Source organism: Triticum aestivum, chromosome 5A (genome assembly GCF_018294505.1).
Source record: "Triticum aestivum cultivar Chinese Spring chromosome 5A, IWGSC CS RefSeq v2.1, whole genome shotgun sequence".
NCBI classification, from domain to species: Eukaryota; Viridiplantae; Streptophyta; class Magnoliopsida; order Poales; family Poaceae; genus Triticum; species Triticum aestivum.
The window spans coordinates 662,799,119-662,818,599 of record NC_057806.1 but is presented as its reverse complement, the minus strand read 5'-3'; the positions used below and the strand labels follow the sequence as shown (position 1 = coordinate 662,818,599).

The window sequence follows — 19,481 nt, the reverse complement described above, 5'->3', positions numbered from 1 at the left end:
CGATTGCTAGCCCTCTCTATTCTTCATGACATGTCGTTCCCACCACCACATTATCGCCATTTCCCTTGACTAGTTGCTGCCACCATTGGTGCCACCCCATGAACCCCGACCAAGCACTCCCCTAATCTTGACATTAACTCATTACGCCGGTGCCAAGATCCCCCTAAGTTTCATTCAACCTCCGATGCCTTCATTTTCCTCCTAGATACCTTAATAAAGTTAATTAGTTGCTCTAAAAACACACCATGAGGGCTTAGGGAACTACAATCTCTTCCTTACTTTCTTTTCAGAAGACTTCGGAGGGCCTTCTGCAGTGTCACACCTACTCACCCCATCAACGATCCCCTCTTTCTCCTTTGTGTCACACCGGCCACATGCCACATTGGTAAATCTGATGCACTTGCACACACTAGCTAACAACGCCCCATTGCAGCAATCCTTGCAGCTTACGGAATGAGATTAGATGACAAAGTGTATTTATTATCTTGATGTCATTGAGAGTGATGTGGCACCTTTTGTGCATGAATTTCACACAACGATGATGCGAGTGTACCCACATCGGCCTATGGTCTTCGGACCACTCTTTGCCCCCTTTCACTTCCATACTGATCTTCCTTGGCCGGACCACTCATTTCATTCTCAAGCTCCGTGAGAAGAGATAAACCAATTCAAGATGTTTCGAATTTAGCCTTTACGTCATGTTCGTGCTTTAGGTTAGTTCGTACTCCGTAAGCCGCAAGTGCGAGTTTAGTCATGCTCTTATCAACGTGAACGATTACCTTTCCGCCAAACCAGAACGAGAGCCAAGAGGGGCGATCATATTGTCCTTATTTCTCTACGCTACAACATTTTCGGCGTTATAGTTTGACTATCTCGATCTATTCTAAGTAGCACCCGAAAAAGCACGCGCTAAGTGGATATGTACCAAAGCTATATCTCCATAACCAGAGTTGACTACTCATTGGTAGTGAAAAATAAACAAGATAGACATGTTTACTAACACAACAAATACCCAACAGTTGGTTGCCACAAGACATTTTCACATTTTAACATATTGAGAGAATGAAAGATAGGAGTGGTTTATACCCTAAAGTCGGAAGGAAAAGCTTAACATGATAGATCAATGTGTTCCACTCTTGCTAGACAGACGTGGCTTAGATCACGAGTTTGAGACGCGCCCGGGGATGGGGGCATTTTGGTTGGGATTTCAAAACAAACACCCAGGACAAAAAAAGACTCATGTGCCCTCAAGAGCATCTTCTTTCACTTGCATTTATTTCTGAAGTTGCCTCAATAACTATCCAAGACTGCCTTGATCTTTCCATTTATTACTCAAGCGCGCTGAGGCAACTCTGAACTAAGCGTAGGGTATGTCTAGTAATTATGCTTCAAACCGTCCGGCGCCTTGAAGAATGATGCACTATATCAGGGAAACATGAGCGACCAATGAGGATAGGAAAATGGGGGAAATATGTAGTAGAGAATCCTCCCTTCTTCTTTGCTTTCTTGCCTAAACCTTAAAACTCCAAAAGTAACCATTGGAACCTCATGGAAGCCGAGTTAAGAGATTCATTTTATTTATTACTTTGACTAAGTTATTCTAAAATATCAGAGCTAACAGACCATCTGATTGAATGTTTGAGACTCTCATAAGTATGGAAATAAAGTCTCTCCAGTCCTTTCCACAACTTATAAATTTCCTATCAACCTATCAAACCTAATTCCAGACAGAGTGAGTAGACCTTACTTTAATGTACGCGGTGTAAGATAATTAGAAACTCTTGATAGTATTTGGTATAATATCTTGTTCATTCCTAGGAGCAAAAAAGGAATGTCCTTTAGGGGCCTTTAGATACCAAGATTTTTGACATCTTGCTTTCATAGTTATGAATTGCATAATAGAAACAATTAGAAAATTGATTAGTAAGTCGTCCCTCATCCCTATTTGTATCATTTTGGGCCACTAGGCCACTACCCAGAACCATGTGAGAGCCGTATTTTTCAAAATAAATTGTCAGACTATGTTAGAACTATGGATTCTTTAGATCTAGTATTGGTACGCCTGGTTATTTTCCTTTGCTTATGCATGGCAAAGATTTGTCGAGTTCAATCACTACGACAAGAAATACTAAGTATATTTTGGTCAGGCAAAACCTAGATTTGAGATGCCACCCTACCTTACCGCTTGGCCATGTTGCCAAATCAGATCAATAATCAAGCAAAATCCTATTCCACTTATTTTACTAATTACCTAGTATTTGTGGGATGGGATTATTAAACCCTTTTTATTTTTTTAGATCGATGAATCCTTTTGTACTTATCCCTTCTAATAAATTCATTCCTATTATTTACTAGACCTACTTTTATTCTCTTTGACTGATTGCATCTCAAAACGCACATTGCTTAAGTACCTTGTCCGCAAAATGTATTGAACAATATAGTAGGAAAGCATGAATTGAGAATATAAGTCGCGTAGTTCAAATGGCGGGTGCGATTGCTCATATTATAGGTCTTGGTGAAATACTATCAGGTGAATTAGCCGAATTTGTATAGGTCAGTTATTGCTCAAAAATTGGAATCCAAAAATATTAGGACTTTATTAATGGGCGATGGGTTGATGATACAAGAGGGAAGCTTTGTAAAAGCAACGGGAAGAATTTCTCAGATACCCGTGAGTGAGGTTTACTTGGGTAGTGTTGTAATGCTTTGGATAAACCTATTGATGGAAAAGGCGAAGTTATAGCTTCCGAATCTACCTTGTTACATCTCTTGTTATCGTCATCTTGCTCATGTGATTGAGACTTCTTCTAGCTCCATCACAATCCTCTCTATTCTTCGTGTCATGTTGTTCCCACCGCCACATTGTCACCATTTACTCTGGCCAGTGATGCCACCCCATGCACCTTGCGGGTGATCACCTAAACCCCACATGAACTCATTACCTTTTGGTTTCGGTGGATGTCACCATCGACCCCATTAAGTCGGCATCAAGCCCCCCCCCCCCCCCCCCCCGCGTAAGATTCATTCAAGCTCCCTCCTCCTCCTCCTCCTCCTTATGTGTGATCCGTCGGCATGCGGGCAAGTCCACACGCTAAACCTTCAAAGATTAATTATATGAAAAAACAAATCCATTTTTTTGGTGGAGTCCACCAATAAAATAGAAGGATCGACTCAATTCCAAATCAAACACTTGAGTGTGAATTAGAATATCTGAAACATTTCCAAAAAAAATATAAATAATCCTAATGTTGACCGATTTTTTCAACAACTTTGTTGTAAGTAAATTGCCTGAATTATGGATTTGGGCCAGTCGATTCGGGGGAGAAAGAAGTAGGCACAGGGACCGCCGATGGCATCGCCGGGGTGAGAGGTAGCGGTAAGCGGGGGGCGGGGTGGCTAGGCTGGCCAGTGAGCGCCGGGGGCCGTGGGTGACAAAGGTAGGCGGTTCAGCCGGTGGTCGCAGGCGGTTTGGGGGAAGAAGATGAGCATGCGAGAGTCAGAGGTTGAGGAAGGCCATCTTGCCGTTAACTTCACATCAAAAGGTTCCAAACAATCGATTGACCCAATTTGTGTTTTCAGTCACCTAACTCGGCCCTTAGCCCGCCCCATTTTATAACTAAGCGTTTCATCAGACGGAGATCATGTGGCACGATGGTGTGCATGGTTTTTGTATTCTCCCCGGTCCCCGTTTCCGTAGGCAGCATGCATCCACCCACCATATGGTACTCCATGCATGCATGATCCTGCAACTAACACCGCAGCCGGCCGCGCGCTTCCAGTCAATCAGCTCATCATTCGGCGTAATCGTTGGACGCATGCATCACATGCTAATTGACCCAGCCATATGAAGTGCATAGTTTGTTATAGTATTTGTGAAGCACCCGTGGCAGGTGACACCCGGGAAAAGTCATGGAATTTCTATGTCGAGCACCTACAGACACAGAGGCATGGGTACGAACCACGACAACTAACAAATACTAGCACGGATGACAAGTATTTCCGGACTAGCACGGGCGTCAGAGGGGCGATCGACGGGATATATGTTCCTTGCGATCGCCGGCAAACATGCCGCGATCCGATGCCTGCCCAAGCAACCGGGCCGGCATTTTCAGTCACGGGGTGAGGCTTGGCGCGCACGATCGATCTCGCACCGACGCAGGTCACATCAATCAATCAGTCAGTCAGTCAATCAATTCGATCCCGTTTAAGTACTCGATATCTCACCATCGACCCCGCGACCGAACCAGAATGTTTGGTGGGCTCGTGCCCTTTGCTGCCGCCCGACGAGGCGACGAGCAGACCACGCCCTCTCCCACCAAGCATCCAGCAACTCGGCCTCATGATGGTCGTGGATCCATGGCGATCAGCCGCCCATCTCCCGCTGCTTCCGCCTGTCGATTCGTGTTTGGTCGACCACCAGAGGCAACGCACGCAACGCGTGAGAAGTACTCCCTCCGTTCGGAATTACTTGTCGTAGAAATGAATGTATCTAGATGTATTTTAGTTCTAAATACATCTATTTCCGAGACAAGTAATTTCGAACGGAGGGAGTAGCAAACAGAGCAACAATGGCACGCAACATTCACGGGAAATGTACGTACGTACGATGAGATCTTTACAGGATTAACGGAGGAGAGAACTGATTCAGACTCAGGTCATCACATGAGGCCGAGTTGCATGTTTTCATCGGATCGGACGGCAACAACTCCCGAGGGCGGGTGCGTGCATGGGGGAGTTTACGGACTGTAGTTAACGTGTCAGTGCGTGCGTACGTGCAGCTAGCTGCTCGCCCGGGCGCTGTGGCCGGCAGGGGAGACAGCAGGACGCTTCTGCTTCTGCTTCAGCATCTGCGTGGGGTCGCCGGCGAAGAGCTCCTCCCATACGTCGGCGAAGGCGCGGAGGATGAGGTGGTGGTGGCGCGCCGAGTTGAGCGACAGGAACCGCTGCAGCAGCTCCCGCAGCTCCGCGCCACCCGTGATCCCGTTCTCCACCACCATCTCCGCCATGGACCGCCGGAACTCGCCCAGCGGGTCCTCCGTCTCCGTCACCACCGCCACGCTCTCCTCCTCCAGCCGCCCGCGCCCGCCTCCCCACGCGTCCCGCCGGTGCCGCGGCGGCCCCGCGCTGCACCGGCACGCCTGCGCCACGCCGTCCTCCTCCCGGGCGCGGACGCCCAGCGCGCGCACGCCGCGCTCCAGCTCGCGGAGCTGGCCCAGGAGCGCGTCCACGCTCGGCGCGCCCTCGGCGTCCTGGCAGGCCAGCGCCGTCGGTTTCGCTGCCGGGGCTGGCTTCGCCATTGCTGCGGCGCTCGACGACGACGACGACGACTTGGCCAGTGCCATCGTGGAGAGATTGTCTGCGACGACGGCCACCGACTTGGAGCCGCCGCAGCCAAAGATGAACCCACCCGCGCCGGCCTTCTTCCTCTTCTTGGGCTTGGCAGTCTCCACGCCGCCGCCGCGAGGTGTCGTCGCTTTCATGCCTTGATTCTCGAGCACAGTCAGTGTGCTGGCCGGGTACTTGGCTAGCGAGGAAGAGCTAAGGGAAGAAAAGGAACTAGTGCTCGGGCTTAAGAAGAGCCGGGTGGAGTGAAACCGAGCGCGCAGGAAGCTGCAGCAGCACTAGTGTCACACAATTCTTTTGTTGCGGGCACGTTGCACTCTAGTGGCGTGTGCAGAGTGCAGAGAGAGAGACACGCATATAGATCCAAGTAACTGGATTTCAATCGACTAAAAACTAGCAGTATCAGAGCACCAGCTGTTCGGTGGTCAGTGTCACTGTCTGGTAAGCCGACTGAATGCCACCAGCAGTAATAATTAGCACGAACCAGATGAAATGAAATGAAAGAAGAAAAAACGGTGTTTCCATCAGCGCACGGCATGCCTTGCATGGTTGCCGAAACGACGGTGAGACGCATGCAGGCTAGCGTACGTGTTCCGGACGATCGAGTCTCCAAAAACTAAAACTCAGCGCGCACTGGCTGCGCCCGCTTGCGTTTCCTTGCGGTGATGTCCACCTCCATGAGAGGGACGTACCGTAGCCGTAGGCTTGCATCCGCAAGACAACTACAGGTCCACGCAAGCAAGGCCCAGAAACGAAGCTACGACCGGGAAACCAACGGCAAAGCTAGCGTCTCCTGATCCACGACGCTTGCGTCCGTCCCGCGCTACCTGCAGCGGGCGGAACAGGGAGCAAGACGAGGGAAGCGCCAGCGGGCGAGGTGGCGGGAGATTTGGATCACGTACGATACGGGCCTGATTATACATAACCAATTTGATTTGTGGATCAGAGGAGAAGGGTCCTACTGTCGCTACAAACTAATACAGTACTACTACATCTACATGCCTTGGAAGAAACGCGGTGTGTGCTGGAACCGGACGCCACTTTGTTTGCTTGCTTGCTGTCCCATTCATTTCATTTCATTTCATCCGCATGTATGTGTCGATCCGTTGCGTCTCTCTCTCTCTCGTCGCTTCACTTCGGCATATATACCTCAACTTGCCATCGCACTACTCCTGGGGCCTCTTCTAGATTAAACGTACTCAAACTCTCAAAGCATGTGGCTAGTTCTACTAGTTAATTGAGCCGAGCTGCTCACATACATGAGACAGCAGGTGTGACAGATAAAAGGAAAAATCTAGCGAGAGAAAGGAAAAGGAGGGAGATCGATCGAGAACATGGTTGCTCTCCATTCAAGTGTGCTTCCGCCGGCCTGCATCTTTTGTGAGCCTGCCTTTTGACCCGGGCACAGGGATTGTATTCGATGAAACATCTACCGTGCCCTGCATCACAATCTGTCAGGGGAAAAAGTTGATAGGGAGATTGGAAACAAGACTAGTGGGCTGCTGCTGGTCGGTGCAATGCAGCAGTGGAGCGGAATCGGAAGTCTTTTTTTTGGAATGTTGGCAGGAGAGCTGCCAAATTCATTGATTAGAAAGGAGTATTACAAATAAAACCCCCAAAGGAGGAATGCATCGTATAAAGACGAGTGCCAAAAAAGAAAAAAATGAAAAAAGAGGTTGCACGGTTTATTAAGGAAAACCGAGCGAAAACCTAAACAGCGCCTAGTTAAACTAGGCCTAAAGCACCACCAAACCCACAAAACGCCAGAAGGCCAACACCCGACTACACGCCTGGCCGGGCACTCGAACGCCTATGCTGCTACCAGAGTACACACCGAGAACCGTCGTACTAGTCCGGGCTGCCACAAGCATATCCACAAACCTCGACGGCACCGGATAGGAACGATATGTCCGATAGAGCGAAACATATGCCGCCCCGATCCCACGAGCATTACAGACATAACTTGTCTTGCGCTCCTAGCATGTGGAGGGTGCTCATGCTGCTCACCACCATCAGCGAGTGACCAATCCCAAATGGATGCACCACCAAAGACTCCCCGCTCACCACAACGCTGCCTGCTCCTGATCAACCACCCCACCACTAACCCTGGTGCTCTCTCACAAGACTTGACTCCAACGCAATGCTCCCAACAGAGTAATGACGCCACAGACGCCACCATCACACACGGTTTTCACCGGAAGACAAGAACTAATCAAGAAAGGTGTCGGATCCCCTCAATGGCGCCTCCAACAAGGAAAACCACACCCAAAAAGCATCGTTCGCCATCAGCCCCGACCAATGTCGGGCATGACTTTCGTCCGGGGACACGAGCACGTACGCCAGGGAAGGCGTCCCCGACTCACCACCACCAGACCAGAGCCAGCACCTCTCACATGTAGATCACTGGCCAGGAGGAGCACCACCGATGGTGCAAGACTCAAAGCAAGGTTCGAAACCTGCACCAATGCAGACCACCATCCCGTCGGGAATCCCCACACATCCAGCTTGAAGATCAGTCACCAACCGAGCCTCCACCTGCACAAGCAGCAGACCGGCTGAAGAATAGCCAGATCCTTGCCTGGCACCACGCGCCGCGCCCCGAAGGTCGCCGGCACGTCACCCGGGAGATCCGCACCGGGGAAGCATCCCCCCTGCGCCAAGCAAACAGGGCCGCCAAAGCCCAGATCGGACCTGGCCCTGCTACCCACGCGCCCACCTCGCGCCGGCGCACACGCGCCCCTCCACGCCGCCCCGTCGGGGCCACAGCCTCCTCCGGCAGGCCGCCCTGGCCACTGCACCTGCCCTCTCCTCCGGCCGCTCTGGTGACCGTGCATGCCCTCTCCTCCGGCCGCCCATGGCCACAGCGCCGCCAGGAACGCAGCAGCCCCCAGATCTGCGCGGACTGACTCCCAGCAACCGCGCTAGCACCGCACGAACGCGGCTCCGCCCCAACGCCGCCAAGCACCATGGCCAGCAGCGCCTCAAGCTGCTCAGAGTCTGTTAAAAGGAACAAGTCCTGCTTTTCTTTTAGGGTCGAAACAAGTTCTGCTTACACTGTTTTTTCGGGCCAGGGCCCAAGAGGCCTTCGCCTCTCTCTCTCTGGAGCAACTAGTTGGCGAGCAAGGAGTCTCACAACAATCAGTGTCATTTGGCGCGCTCTGAGCCGCCCGCCACATGTCGCGTTCTGGGCGCTTCCTTCGATTTTGTTTCTTTTATTTTCCAACAAGCGTTTTCGGCTTTTTAAACGTTTTTTAATTTTTTCGACGTTTTGATTTTCCATCGGTCTTCCTTAACTTTTGGGCCAAAAAATTTTTTTGCACAAAAAGAAGTGTTTTTTTTGCTTCCGTGAGAGGCACAATTTTGCTTTTGAGAGAGGCATAAGCCATGCCTCTCGAAAATAAAAAAAACATGTTTTCTGTTTTCTTTCTTCAGCCAGAGGCACGGTTTTGCTTTCGTGAGAGGCATGATCGTGCCACTTGGAAATGAAAAAAATTGTTTTCTTTTTTTTCTTTCATTAGAGGCACGGTTTTGCTTTCGCGAGAGACACGACCGTGCCTCTCGGAAACGAAAAAAAACGGTTTTCTGTTCTTTTTTCCTTCCGCGAGAGGCATAGTTTTGCTTCCGCGAGAGGCATGGCCGTGTCTCTCGGAAATGGAAAAAAATGTTTTTTGTTTTTTTTTCTTTCATTAGAGGCACGGTTTTGCTTTCGCGATAGGCACGACCGTGCCTCTCGAAAACGGAAAAAAATTGGTTTTCTGTTCTTTTTCCTTTCGTGAGAGGCACGGTTTTGCTTCCGCGAGAGGCATGGTTATGCTTTCGTGAGAGGCACAGCCGTGCCTCTCGGAAATGGAAAAAAATGTGTTTTTTTCGTGAGAGGCACTGCCGTGCCTCTTTTGGGAAGGCAAAAAAACCATGCTCCCGGTTCGGTTTTTTCGTCCGGTTTTTGTGAAAAAATAAGTTTGGTCAAACCTATCGACATGGGATCTAGTTTTAAAGATCTCGACGCGAGGAATCCAATGGTGAAAACTATTTGAGATTTGGACGCACGGTTTAAAAGATAAAACGTTTTGAATAAACAAATCTACGAAAAAGGGAAAACTTACAAGTTGCGACAAGTGATGTTCATGCAGCATGCCACCTGTCACAACCTGAAAGGTGGAAGTGATCTTTGTGAGGAGTACTCCGTAATTAGTGATCTCTTTCTAGGGCTATTTCTCCCCCATTGCGAGATAAGAATTCGGTCTCGCATCTGGCGCAGCGCTACTGGGCCGGCATGTACTATAGCTATCGTCCGAGTTCTTTTCTCTGTGGCTTTGTTTATCGGTTTTCACTGTTTTCGGCACTTTATATGGTTTTTCTTTGGTTTTTCTTTTTTTTCTTTTCCATTTTTCAGTTTTCTTGGGTTCCCTTTTTGGTTTTCTTTGATTCTTTTGGACTTTCAGTTTTACTTTTTATTTCTTTTTGTCTCAACAAATGTCTGCTTTTTCATATACATGGTTTTCTTATACATCATGAACATATTTTTATACGCGTTTAACATTTTTTAAATATATGTTTTCATGTCTACTTTTTGAATAGACATTTTATATTTTTCTGAAAGTGCTATTGTGAGCTTGAGCACACAGTCACTGGAACTCGGATGAATAGTAAATTTGGAATGAAGAGTGAAAATATTCAAAGATTTCTGATTTTTTTTCAATAAACATTCAAGTTTTTCAACACCCGTGCAAAATTCCGCAATAGAATCACACTTTGTGGAGGTGTGGACAAAATACAAAATCGATGCTCCAAATTGCCTCCAAAACATTATATTTGCACACACATAAAAAACAACAATGATTTTAAATCTGTTTACTAGTTTTTTGGATTAAACTATCCATCCGAGTTCTTGTGAGCTCAAGCTCATATAGTCCATGTCCTATGTTTTCTTTCTTCTATCAAAATAAGGTGTTGCTAACGGCTGTTGTCAAATAATGGCATTGGCATCTTGCTTAGACTGGCTTTTCAGGGCTACGGCCTCTATTAGCGTGTCCAGTCTTAAACTCCGACGGATGAACTCGAGGAAGTCTGATGGGAGCTTGCATGTCCATGTCCTCCTATGTTTTCAAATATCTTATATAGTCCATGTCCTATGTTTTTATTGGCATCTTTGCGACAATCAGTGGCGGAGGCAGGGGGGTGGCCCTCCCCAACATCCTAATTTCCTTTGTATTATGCATATGAACAGTGACATTTTTTTACTGTTGCCTGCAACCGGTCCTTCCCAACATCAGATTATACGCATTTCTGTATCCGCCACTGGCGACAGTAGGAGTCTAATGGGAGCTCGAGAAAGCAGCATGAGTAGTAGGCAGCTCGCCGGACGATTCCAAACTCCGACGGATGGGTGAACTCTCGTTCTCTCTCACAAATCATGACCTTTCACTCTTCAGTATAATAGCTTGGAGATCGGATGAGATCGGTGGACACTGTAATTTTGGTGGTAGCATTGCCACGTAAGTAATACTCCCACTGTCTCAAAATATAAGTTTTTTTCTAAGTCTTATATTTTGAGACAGGGAGAGTAGTACAAAAAAAATTCCTGAAGAAAAAAAACTAGGCCTAGGTCATTTTTCCCCCTAATATGTTGCACGGATCGACTGGTCGAACCATCGAATCAATGGAGATTGGAGCAAGCTCGTGTGGTCGGTTGAGGAACAGAGTCTGCTTCCTCTGCGAACCCCGCGCCGCCCTTCCGTCCAGCTCGCCGCTTTCCACCAAGCTGCACCGCCCCCGTCGACCTCGTATCTGCGCCGCACCCCCTCTGGGGCCTCCTCTTCGACGCACCGTGTCCTCATTCTCCGGGACGCGCCGCCCCCCTCGCCTCCGCCCGGACCGCGCGGCGCCGCCTCCCCGTCTCCGCCCGCCACTGCCTGAGCAGCTCCGCGCGGCGGCAAGACCTCGCCCAAGCCGGCCGCACCAACCCTCGAGGCAGCTTACAGGGGCACCTCATATCATCCCTAATTTCACTAACATATTTACTGCACTTAGTAAAAAGCAGGGCTACATTAATCAGTACTGTTCCAATACTGGCTGCATTATGCCATAAATTGTTCATTTCTAGCTGTCTGGCAGGTCATACTTCTAACACCAAACAAATGTTTAGGAAATACTATCACTTGTAGCCAGTATGTCAACAGTATGCGGTGGTTTTCATTCTCATACACAACAAATATGATCTCAGCTTATGCTTTTACGAAGAAATAACAGTTAACATTGTAGTATTAGGCTATTAGCTACAGGTAAGAGCGCATATGTTTTCTGCTTGCTTAAGAACTTAGGCCACTAAAGTATAATAGTACTGTTGATAATATCATAAGCTCATAGCCTTAGTATAACAGTTGCTAATATGTGGCTTCGTGTGCAGGTATTTGCTTTGAGAGATGCAGGGGATTTAGCAGAGAATGCAACGGCTTATGTCAGTTTGGAGCCCTGCAACCACTACGGGAGAACCCCTCCCTGCACTGAAGCACTCATCAAAGCCAAAGTTAAGGAGGTTGTGGTGGGGATGACTGACCCAAATCCTATGGTAGCATCCAAAGGGATTGAAAAACTCAGAAACGCCGGGATAGATGTAAGGGTTGGCGTGGAGGAAGCATTATGTCTCAGATTAAATGAGGCTTACATTCATCGCATGCTTACTGGGAAGGCCTTTGCAACTTTGAGGTAAATAGTGAACTACAGGTATCTTGCTAGAATTCTAGACTGGTAATATCAGCACACACATTTTTGCCACTTTTTAAATATAGGAATAGGTTCATTTTTAAATATAAGTTGCACAGTATGTTCAAACTTTGTGTTTTAAATCTGTGGTTAGGAAAACGTAGTACACTCATTGCTTCAGCTACTTTGGTGTAGTGATATTTGTATTTTGTACCGTTGCATGCCATTTTCTTTAGTCCTTTTCGTCTGAATATAGTGTGTGACGCTGCTGCTGATGTTTATCTGTTCTCACTGAAGCAGAACCACACTCTCGATGAACGGAATTGTCATAAATCAAATTGGGAGCGGAGCTGATCAACCAGGAGGATACTACTCGCAATTAGCGAAAGAATACGACGGAGTTATAATTTCAAGCGACATGGCCAAGGCGACTACCTTACCAATATCACGCGAGGCTGGCGCAAAGCAGCCTCTTTACATCATCATAGCGCAGGAAGAAGGTTCCAAATTACACATCCCGTTTCTCGACGAGGAGTCTGCATCTAGCGCCATAGTCCTGGCCGATAGTCCCGTCACTGTGGAGCCATCGGGAGTCAGCGTTTCTGTCCTCGATCAGATGAACCTGGAGTCCGTCCTTCAACTTCTCGCAGATCGAGGGTTATGTAGTGTCCTGGTGGATTTCATAGATGACGGGGCTGGCCTAGTGTCGCTGCTGAAGAATTTTCAGGAGGACAAGCTGGTGCAGAAGGTTGTTGTGGAGCTCTCTCCTGTCTGGATGGTGAGCCCAGGGCTGAGCGACCTGGCGTTTGGTGGCAGCCAGTCGTTTCCACTGAAGAATGTGGAGCACAAGGAGGTGAATAGAACTTTGCTGCTTGAGGGATATTTGTAGCATCTTATCTTTTCTGTCTGATGAGGATTTGTGGCCTCCTGTTGTAAACACCCATCCATGTAAACTTGAGCCTGAACCTGCATTCATGCGGAGCTGAATTCATTTTCTTTTGTTCTTCCATGGACAAATAGTTCTTGTAAGGTAAATCCAGCTTTTTTTGTTCTCGGTCCTGCTTGTGAAAATTATTGTGAGTAACAATTGTTGTTCTCGGTCCTGCTTGTGGAAATTATTGTGAGTACAATTGCGGGCTTGTGGCACTTGTGAGTGCAATGACAGATTGTACAGTTTTGTTTGTATTTATTTATTTATTCCATCTTACATAAAATGTTCTATTTTTCCATCTGCTATGGGATATCTGGAAATGTTAAAATGTTCTTTCATGGACAAATGGTTCTTGTAAGTTGTAAGGTAGATCCAGCTTTTCTTGGCTGGTGGGTTGGGGATACCACAATCCCTCTAACCATCCAACCACAGGTTAATTTGCAAAAAAAAACAGTTAAACAATAGAAATTAAGCATGTTGATGCATAGTTCAAAAAAGGAAAGATAGCGGAGAAAGTTAAAGAGGACATTGACTATCTGTGTTTAAGTTGCTTGCATTTTGATTATAACTACAAAGTTAGTTTATTCTTGACAAAATATTAACTCGTGGCGCTGCGGTGGAGTAAGAAGAGGAGATGGAAGCAGGCAGGCCTACTATAAGGGGTAATCGAGGGGTTCTTCACAAAATTGGCACCGTGGGCGAATAGCGAGTAGTCAGCCAAGATTTGTTATTGGGGTGGAGGTTGGCACCTGGCCACCTGTAATTAATTTGTAACAAAATCGTGGAGGAAGTCTTCCCTATCCTCTTTAATATATGATACACACACTTGTGCGTATTCAAGAAAAGAAAAGAAGATGAATGCCGGAGATGATAAAAACTAGAGGGTGATCCAGACAACGAGGCATGTGGAATTAGGTGATCTTTGTCTGCAGGTTTGGCTCAAGTGCTGCAATAGTGATAAAAGAAAGATTCATGGATTATTTGTTGTAAACAAATATTTCTTCTATTTTGGGTGGCTATGTATCTAGTTGAATGTGCCAAGTGAAGTTTCAACACTCTTCAGCGAAATGAAATTTGAAGGAGAAGAGTATGGCTATTGAACGATCCAATTTTCATGGACTAAGATCATCTACAACCGGATTCTCAAAATTGACTGGGCGGATACAGGATCACTAAGTGGACAGGAGAGAGAGGAAAATAATTGACCCAATCAGACCCCTCAAAGCCTCCTTAATGTCCGTGTTGTCCGAGACCCCTTCGTATTACCCTCATGTATGAGATGAGTATGAGAAGTGTCCGGTAAGTGGTCCTGCGTTTACCACATAGAATTTGACCCATCACTAAGCATTTTTTCTTTATTATTTATTTTATTTCTCTCTTCTTCTTCAACAATCACATGCATGTAACCAAACATATAGAAAAAAATTGAGGAACATGGTTGCATGGATAGACAAATAGAAAAGACTCATGCTCTAATGAACATGGATTTTGAGGGAAGACCATCATGGGTAGCTTTATTGATTAATGCATAAAGATACATCGTCTATGAGCTTGCTCACCAGAAAATCTGGAGGCTCGTCAGTCCAACTAGAAGAAAGTTTATTACAATAACTAAAATTAGCTAGCACATGCGCCGCTTGATTTGCTGATCGAAAACAATGCTTAAAGTTGACCTTCCCAATCAAGATAGAGATGTCCACACATTCCGCGAATATCGCTGCCGACGCGTCCCACCAAGTATTCTGACCAGAGCAGTAGTTGATCACCGTTAGAGAGTCATATTCCGCTTCAACTCGCTGAAACCTAGGCTATTTGCCAAATTCAGTCTGTCCCTCATTGCCATTGCCTCTGATGTCATTGCGTCCGCTGCATATGGGATAAACTTACATTGAGCTGCAAGGAAAATACCTCGTTCATCTCTAATAATTGATGCCGTAGCTCTAACTCCTTGCTCCGCAAAAAAGGTCGCGTCCACATTAAGTTTGATGAACTTTGGGTCTGGCTTCAACCATCTTTCCTCTTCTGTCACAACTATCCTCGCCATGGCTCGTTGATAGTTGCTTGTAATTGCCAAGACCGACAAAGTCCATCTTACCATCGGCGGGCAACTCTCATTATGTGTTATCAGGCGGCGTGTCCACCAGAGGTACCAACATCCCACCATTACGACATGTTTAATCTCCAATGTCGGCATTAGAGGTAGTGGTGTTTGATCAATAGACAAGATATACTCCATAATAACTGACCCAGATCTATCAATATTTGTTGCGGTGTTGATGAAATCTGTCAATTCAAGTCGGCTCCACATACCTCTTGAGTGAATACACATGAAGAATAGATGGCGAATATCTTCAGAGCTCTTGTGGCAAATTGGGCACCCTCCAATTGCCCCAACATGTTTATTAGCGAGTATACCTTTTAGGGGCAGAATTCCGTGCAGTTAAACAGACAAAGCAACAATAAACAGTTAACAAGTTACGAGTTTGACATGTTCTTCCTTCCCGGCAAATGGGCCTTGTATCTGAGAAAGGCCCAGAACAATTTGGGACAGTGTGACCCATCCGTGCTCACTAGGCACACCGGGCCCTCGGCAGCACCCGTCACTCCTAGCCACGGCGATGGTGACGGTTGCAGACAATAGAATTTCGCTGGCGCCGGGCGTCCGTCCGTGCTCGGAGAAGAAGGCGAGTGCGATGGCAGCAAACGTGGCGCTGCCCTCCACCTCCGCCTCCTCGGTCCTCCGTCGCCGCCTCCCTCCTCGCCGCTCCGCCTGCCCCCGCAGAGCAGCCTCCAGGCTATCCATCGGTACGTGCTCCTCTACTTCTCTCAAAACTCAATCCAACTTCTTATTTTCACCTCGCCGCCGTACGACCTGCGCTGAAGCTTACTTCCGCCGTGCTCCTGGCTGTGTCGATGGTCTTCAGCAGCGAGGCGAGGGCAGGCCATGGCCAACCCCAATATGAAATGCTGGCCGTTTAAATTTAGATAGGGTTTGAGGTGCTCTGGCAGCCATGACCTGCAATAGCTGTGACTCTGTCTGTGTGGGTACCAGCTTCAATTTCCAGGCCCAATTCATGGCATTGCCATGGCTGTAGCTGTGGCTATGGATGCTACTACTATATGTTTTTATGTGTCATTTTGATCCTGTCTTGTGCAATTGGGCAGTGGCTGCGATGAGCGACGACCCACTCAAGGAGTGGATCCTCGCAGAGGGGAAGGCCACCCAGATCACAGGGACCAGCTCCATTGGGCGCGGCTGCATCAACGCCGCCCAACGCTACGACACCGATGCTGGCTCCTTTTTTGTGAAGACCAGCAGGTGTGCTAGAACCAATTTATGTTCAGAATTAACTCATCATAAAGTGGAGTAGCGCAAGTAGTGATGTTGGTGGCAACAATGGAATGGAAACGTATTGCTGTATGCCAGGCGCATTGGTCCAGCTATGTTTAAAGGGGAGGCTCTGGGCTTGAAGGCGATGTATGACACCAAGTCAATCCATGTCCCTTTGCCGTACAAGGTCAGCGAAAACTCAGACTCAAGAACATGTATAAACTAGTAGGAGTACAAGATAATCATAACTATTGTTCATGACTGAAACTGCACTACACCATAGTTGCAGAGCTAGATACTTATTCTGATTGGTATACATACTCTTATTTCAGTTATATTCATCTGAAGGTCATTGGCTGCTTCTTATCTAGCAACTAATAGTTAGCATCTTAGCAGAGATGTTCTGAACTATCTTTATTTTCACTACCTGACACCTTGCCTACAGCCGCCTGTTCTTCTTCACTTCATTTCTTACTTTGTGTCCCTTTTTATTACAGGTTGGTTCATTACCAACTGGTGGTTCTTTTATCATCATGGAGTATATTCAATTTGGTCGTTCTAGGGGTGACCAGGTAACCTTGTCCAGAAACCCCTTTCGTTCAAAGAAAAAGGTAACTTGTAGCTTTTGTTGCAAGTTTTTATGTAAATCATGCATCATTAACAAACAACTTATTGTCAGACAGCTCTAGGAAGAAAGCTGGCTGAAATGCATAAAGCTGCAAAATCTGACAAGGGCTATGGTTTCTATGTTGAAAATACTATTGGAAGGTAAAATTAAGCGCTCGGTATTCTAAAACTGAACTTATCCCTTTATTATGAAGTCCATCTCCAGTGGTGTGGCTTGCAACTCATGTTTGCTTTGAAATATTGTTCTTTTTAACCCACCAATGTTCCTGATGTAACACTCCACAAATCAACACTTGGACTGCTGACTGGATTGAGTTTTACTCAAAGCATAGACTGGGATACCAGTTGAAGTTGATATCACAGCGGTTCGGAGATTCAGCCATATATGAAAAAGGTACATAAGAAAGGAGAAGAAATGTGGAATTTGACCTATATGTTCCCATTCCTTCTGATGGACACATCATTAACTGACTGCTAGCCATTTTTCTCTTGATTGCAAGTTCGTAGTAGTTCAAGTTTTTCATGTAAGTTCCTCTTGTGCAGGTCAGCAATTGATTGAGAAAATGCATCCACTGTTTGACGGTGCTGTTATTGAACCATGCCTGCTTCATGGAGATTTGTGGAGTGGAAATATAAGCGCTGATACCAATGGAGATCCTGTAATATTGGATCCAGCATGCTACTGTATGTAAAATTCACTATTTCTTGCCCTAATTCCAGAATCACAATCATTGTATGCAATATGTTGATTCATTTTTTATAAGAAAATTGTCGATCAACATACACACGAACCAAGTGGTTATTAATTTGTTTGGAATCACTGACTTTCTTGCACAGTTTTGTTAGAACCCGTAGATAATCGTTGAAGAAACGTCACCATTGTTCTTTAACTGCAGATGGACACAATGAAGCAGAGTTTGGGATGTCCTGGTGTGCTGGATTCGGAGGGGAATTCTACCGCTCCTATTTCGAGGTATCTGATACTCATTTTGTTCCACTACATGTTTCGTAATAAAACAAGATAGTAGAATTTGTGTATCACTCCCATAAAATGCAGCCCCTCACCTCAAGCTGTACTTGTTGAATTCATCTGCATATTTTCCAACACAGCTCGCTGACTGCCTGACTGCTTGTCTTTCTCTCTTCCTATTTAACTATATCACGTCTTGTGCCGGGTGGGCCTCTCAATTTACTGTCCTGATGGAAAAGTTAAATGTAACATACTGAACTGTTATTCAGGTGATGCCAAAGCAGCCAGGCTTTGAGAAGAGGAGGGACCTGTATCTCCTATACCACTACCTGAATCACTACAACCTTTTCGGCTCTGGGTACCGCTCCTCGGCTATGTCCATAATCGAAGCCTGCCTGCAGATGCTGAAGGCGTAGCCTCGTCTTCTTTGAGAACAAGAATTTTCCAACCTCTGCTTCTCAGTGAATTCTGTTAACGAACAATGCATGTATAAATGCCATGTTCTATGTGTACCCCTTGATATGTTGTGGATTCGCAGTGAAATCCTTACATTCTGTTGTAAAATCATTACCAACTAAAACTTCCTTATATGATTACATCTGTAAATATATATCAGTAATAATCCATCACTGTGTTCCTGGCGCACAAATGGGTGTGACACAAAAATAGTGTATCCATCCCTCCCCTTTCATCTTTCCTGTGGTGGACTACAGACGCAGCCATTCCATAGATTCAGCTCCACGGATTCCATAGATTCAGCTCCACGGAGGTAGAGTGTTCAGGGCAGCTCCACACGCTTCGACCGTGGAGTTGGGAGCTGGTGCCTTCCCCAACAGGCCCTCAGACAGTGTAATGAGGACAGAAGTGAAATATGTATACTCTTGTGAAGGAATCTTTTGTTACAGCAGCAATCAATGAAGAGAATCATGTCTTTTGTGAAAAAGCCTCATCTACATCAAAACTTCTTTTCTGTTGAACCCTAGATTCAAGTAAAGAGAAGGGGTATATGCTGAGAGGAAGAGTTGAAGACTTACGTTAGGTGAACAGTTTGCGCCAGTGGGATCATAATCTTTTTTTTTCAGGAAAACGCAAGAAGGGCTTGCATTTCATTGCTTTGGAAAGGAAGGGAGTCTCGGTTACAATCCTCCTAGGAGGGAATTACAGTGTCTGGGGGCATATCAGTGCACGTGCCAGGTTTGCGGCAAGATGGCATGAAGCCCTAGGGCGCCGGCTCTGGCCCAAAGGGCGGCCTCATCTTTGATCTTCGTGAGCCGGTCGGACGTCGAGGGTTGACCTCTGTTGAAGACGCAATCGTTGCGGTGCTTCCATATCATCCATGGGACGAGGTGGGTCACGGAGGCGAGGCCCTTGCGCATGGGCCACCAATCATTGAGGGAGATTTCTCGGTCGGGCGGGGTGCAGGGGATCATAATCTTAGCCAGCATCTTGGTCAATTAGTCCGCAGTGACGTATAAATCGTGTGAACAAGCAAGTACTGCGTGGCCAGCTGAGACACTTTTCTTGAAGTACATGATCATGCCATCTACATTTCATTCGTGAAAAAAGAGTTAATTCAA

At 46.7% G+C, this 19,481-nt stretch overlaps 3 protein-coding genes across 3 annotated transcripts; 2 read left to right on the top strand and 1 right to left on the bottom strand.

Moving 5' to 3' along the window:
- Positions 1–4,581: 4,581 nt before the first annotated feature.
- Positions 4,582–5,708, bottom strand: LOC123108277 (uncharacterized). The gene has a single exon (XM_044530098.1). It carries the CDS (start codon positions 5,478–5,480, stop codon positions 4,779–4,781), a length of 702 nt encoding a protein of 233 aa, XP_044386033.1. The 5' UTR covers positions 5,481–5,708; the 3' UTR covers positions 4,582–4,778.
- Positions 5,709–10,944: 5,236 nt separating this feature from the next.
- LOC123108276 (riboflavin biosynthesis protein PYRD, chloroplastic) lies at positions 10,945–13,143 on the top strand. The gene is made up of 2 exons (XM_044530097.1): positions 10,945–12,048; positions 12,346–13,143. Exons 1-2 carry the CDS (start codon positions 11,732–11,734, stop codon positions 12,932–12,934), a joined length of 906 nt encoding a protein of 301 aa, XP_044386032.1. The 5' UTR covers positions 10,945–11,731; the 3' UTR covers positions 12,935–13,143.
- Positions 13,144–15,592: 2,449 nt separating this feature from the next.
- Positions 15,593–18,535, top strand: LOC123108275 (protein-ribulosamine 3-kinase, chloroplastic). The gene is made up of 9 exons (XM_044530096.1): positions 15,593–15,781; positions 16,142–16,295; positions 16,404–16,494; positions 16,805–16,879; positions 16,987–17,075; positions 17,210–17,328; positions 17,478–17,618; positions 17,831–17,907; positions 18,174–18,535. Exons 1-9 carry the CDS (start codon positions 15,595–15,597, stop codon positions 18,318–18,320), a joined length of 1,080 nt encoding a protein of 359 aa, XP_044386031.1. The 5' UTR covers positions 15,593–15,594; the 3' UTR covers positions 18,321–18,535.
- Positions 18,536–19,481: the final 946 nt, after the last annotated feature.

Bases quoted from the DNA above. Each gene is read 5' to 3' on its own strand.
- LOC123108277 (XM_044530098.1), bottom strand. From the start codon at position 5,480: ATGAAAGCGACGACACCTCGCGGCGGCGGCGTGGAGACTGCCAAGCCC.
- LOC123108276 (XM_044530097.1), top strand. From the start codon at position 11,732: ATGTGGCTTCGTGTGCAGGTATTTGCTTTGAGAGATGCAGGGGATTTA. The intron at 12,049-12,345 runs GTAAATAGTGAA...TCACTGAAGCAG, and splicing joins AAGGCCTTTGCAACTTTGAG to AACCACACTCTCGATGAACG.
- LOC123108275 (XM_044530096.1), top strand. From the start codon at position 15,595: ATGGTGACGGTTGCAGACAATAGAATTTCGCTGGCGCCGGGCGTCCGT. The intron at 17,329-17,477 runs GTACATAAGAAA...CCTCTTGTGCAG, and splicing joins TTCAGCCATATATGAAAAAG to GTCAGCAATTGATTGAGAAA. The intron at 17,619-17,830 runs GTATGTAAAATT...CTTTAACTGCAG, and splicing joins ATTGGATCCAGCATGCTACT to ATGGACACAATGAAGCAGAG.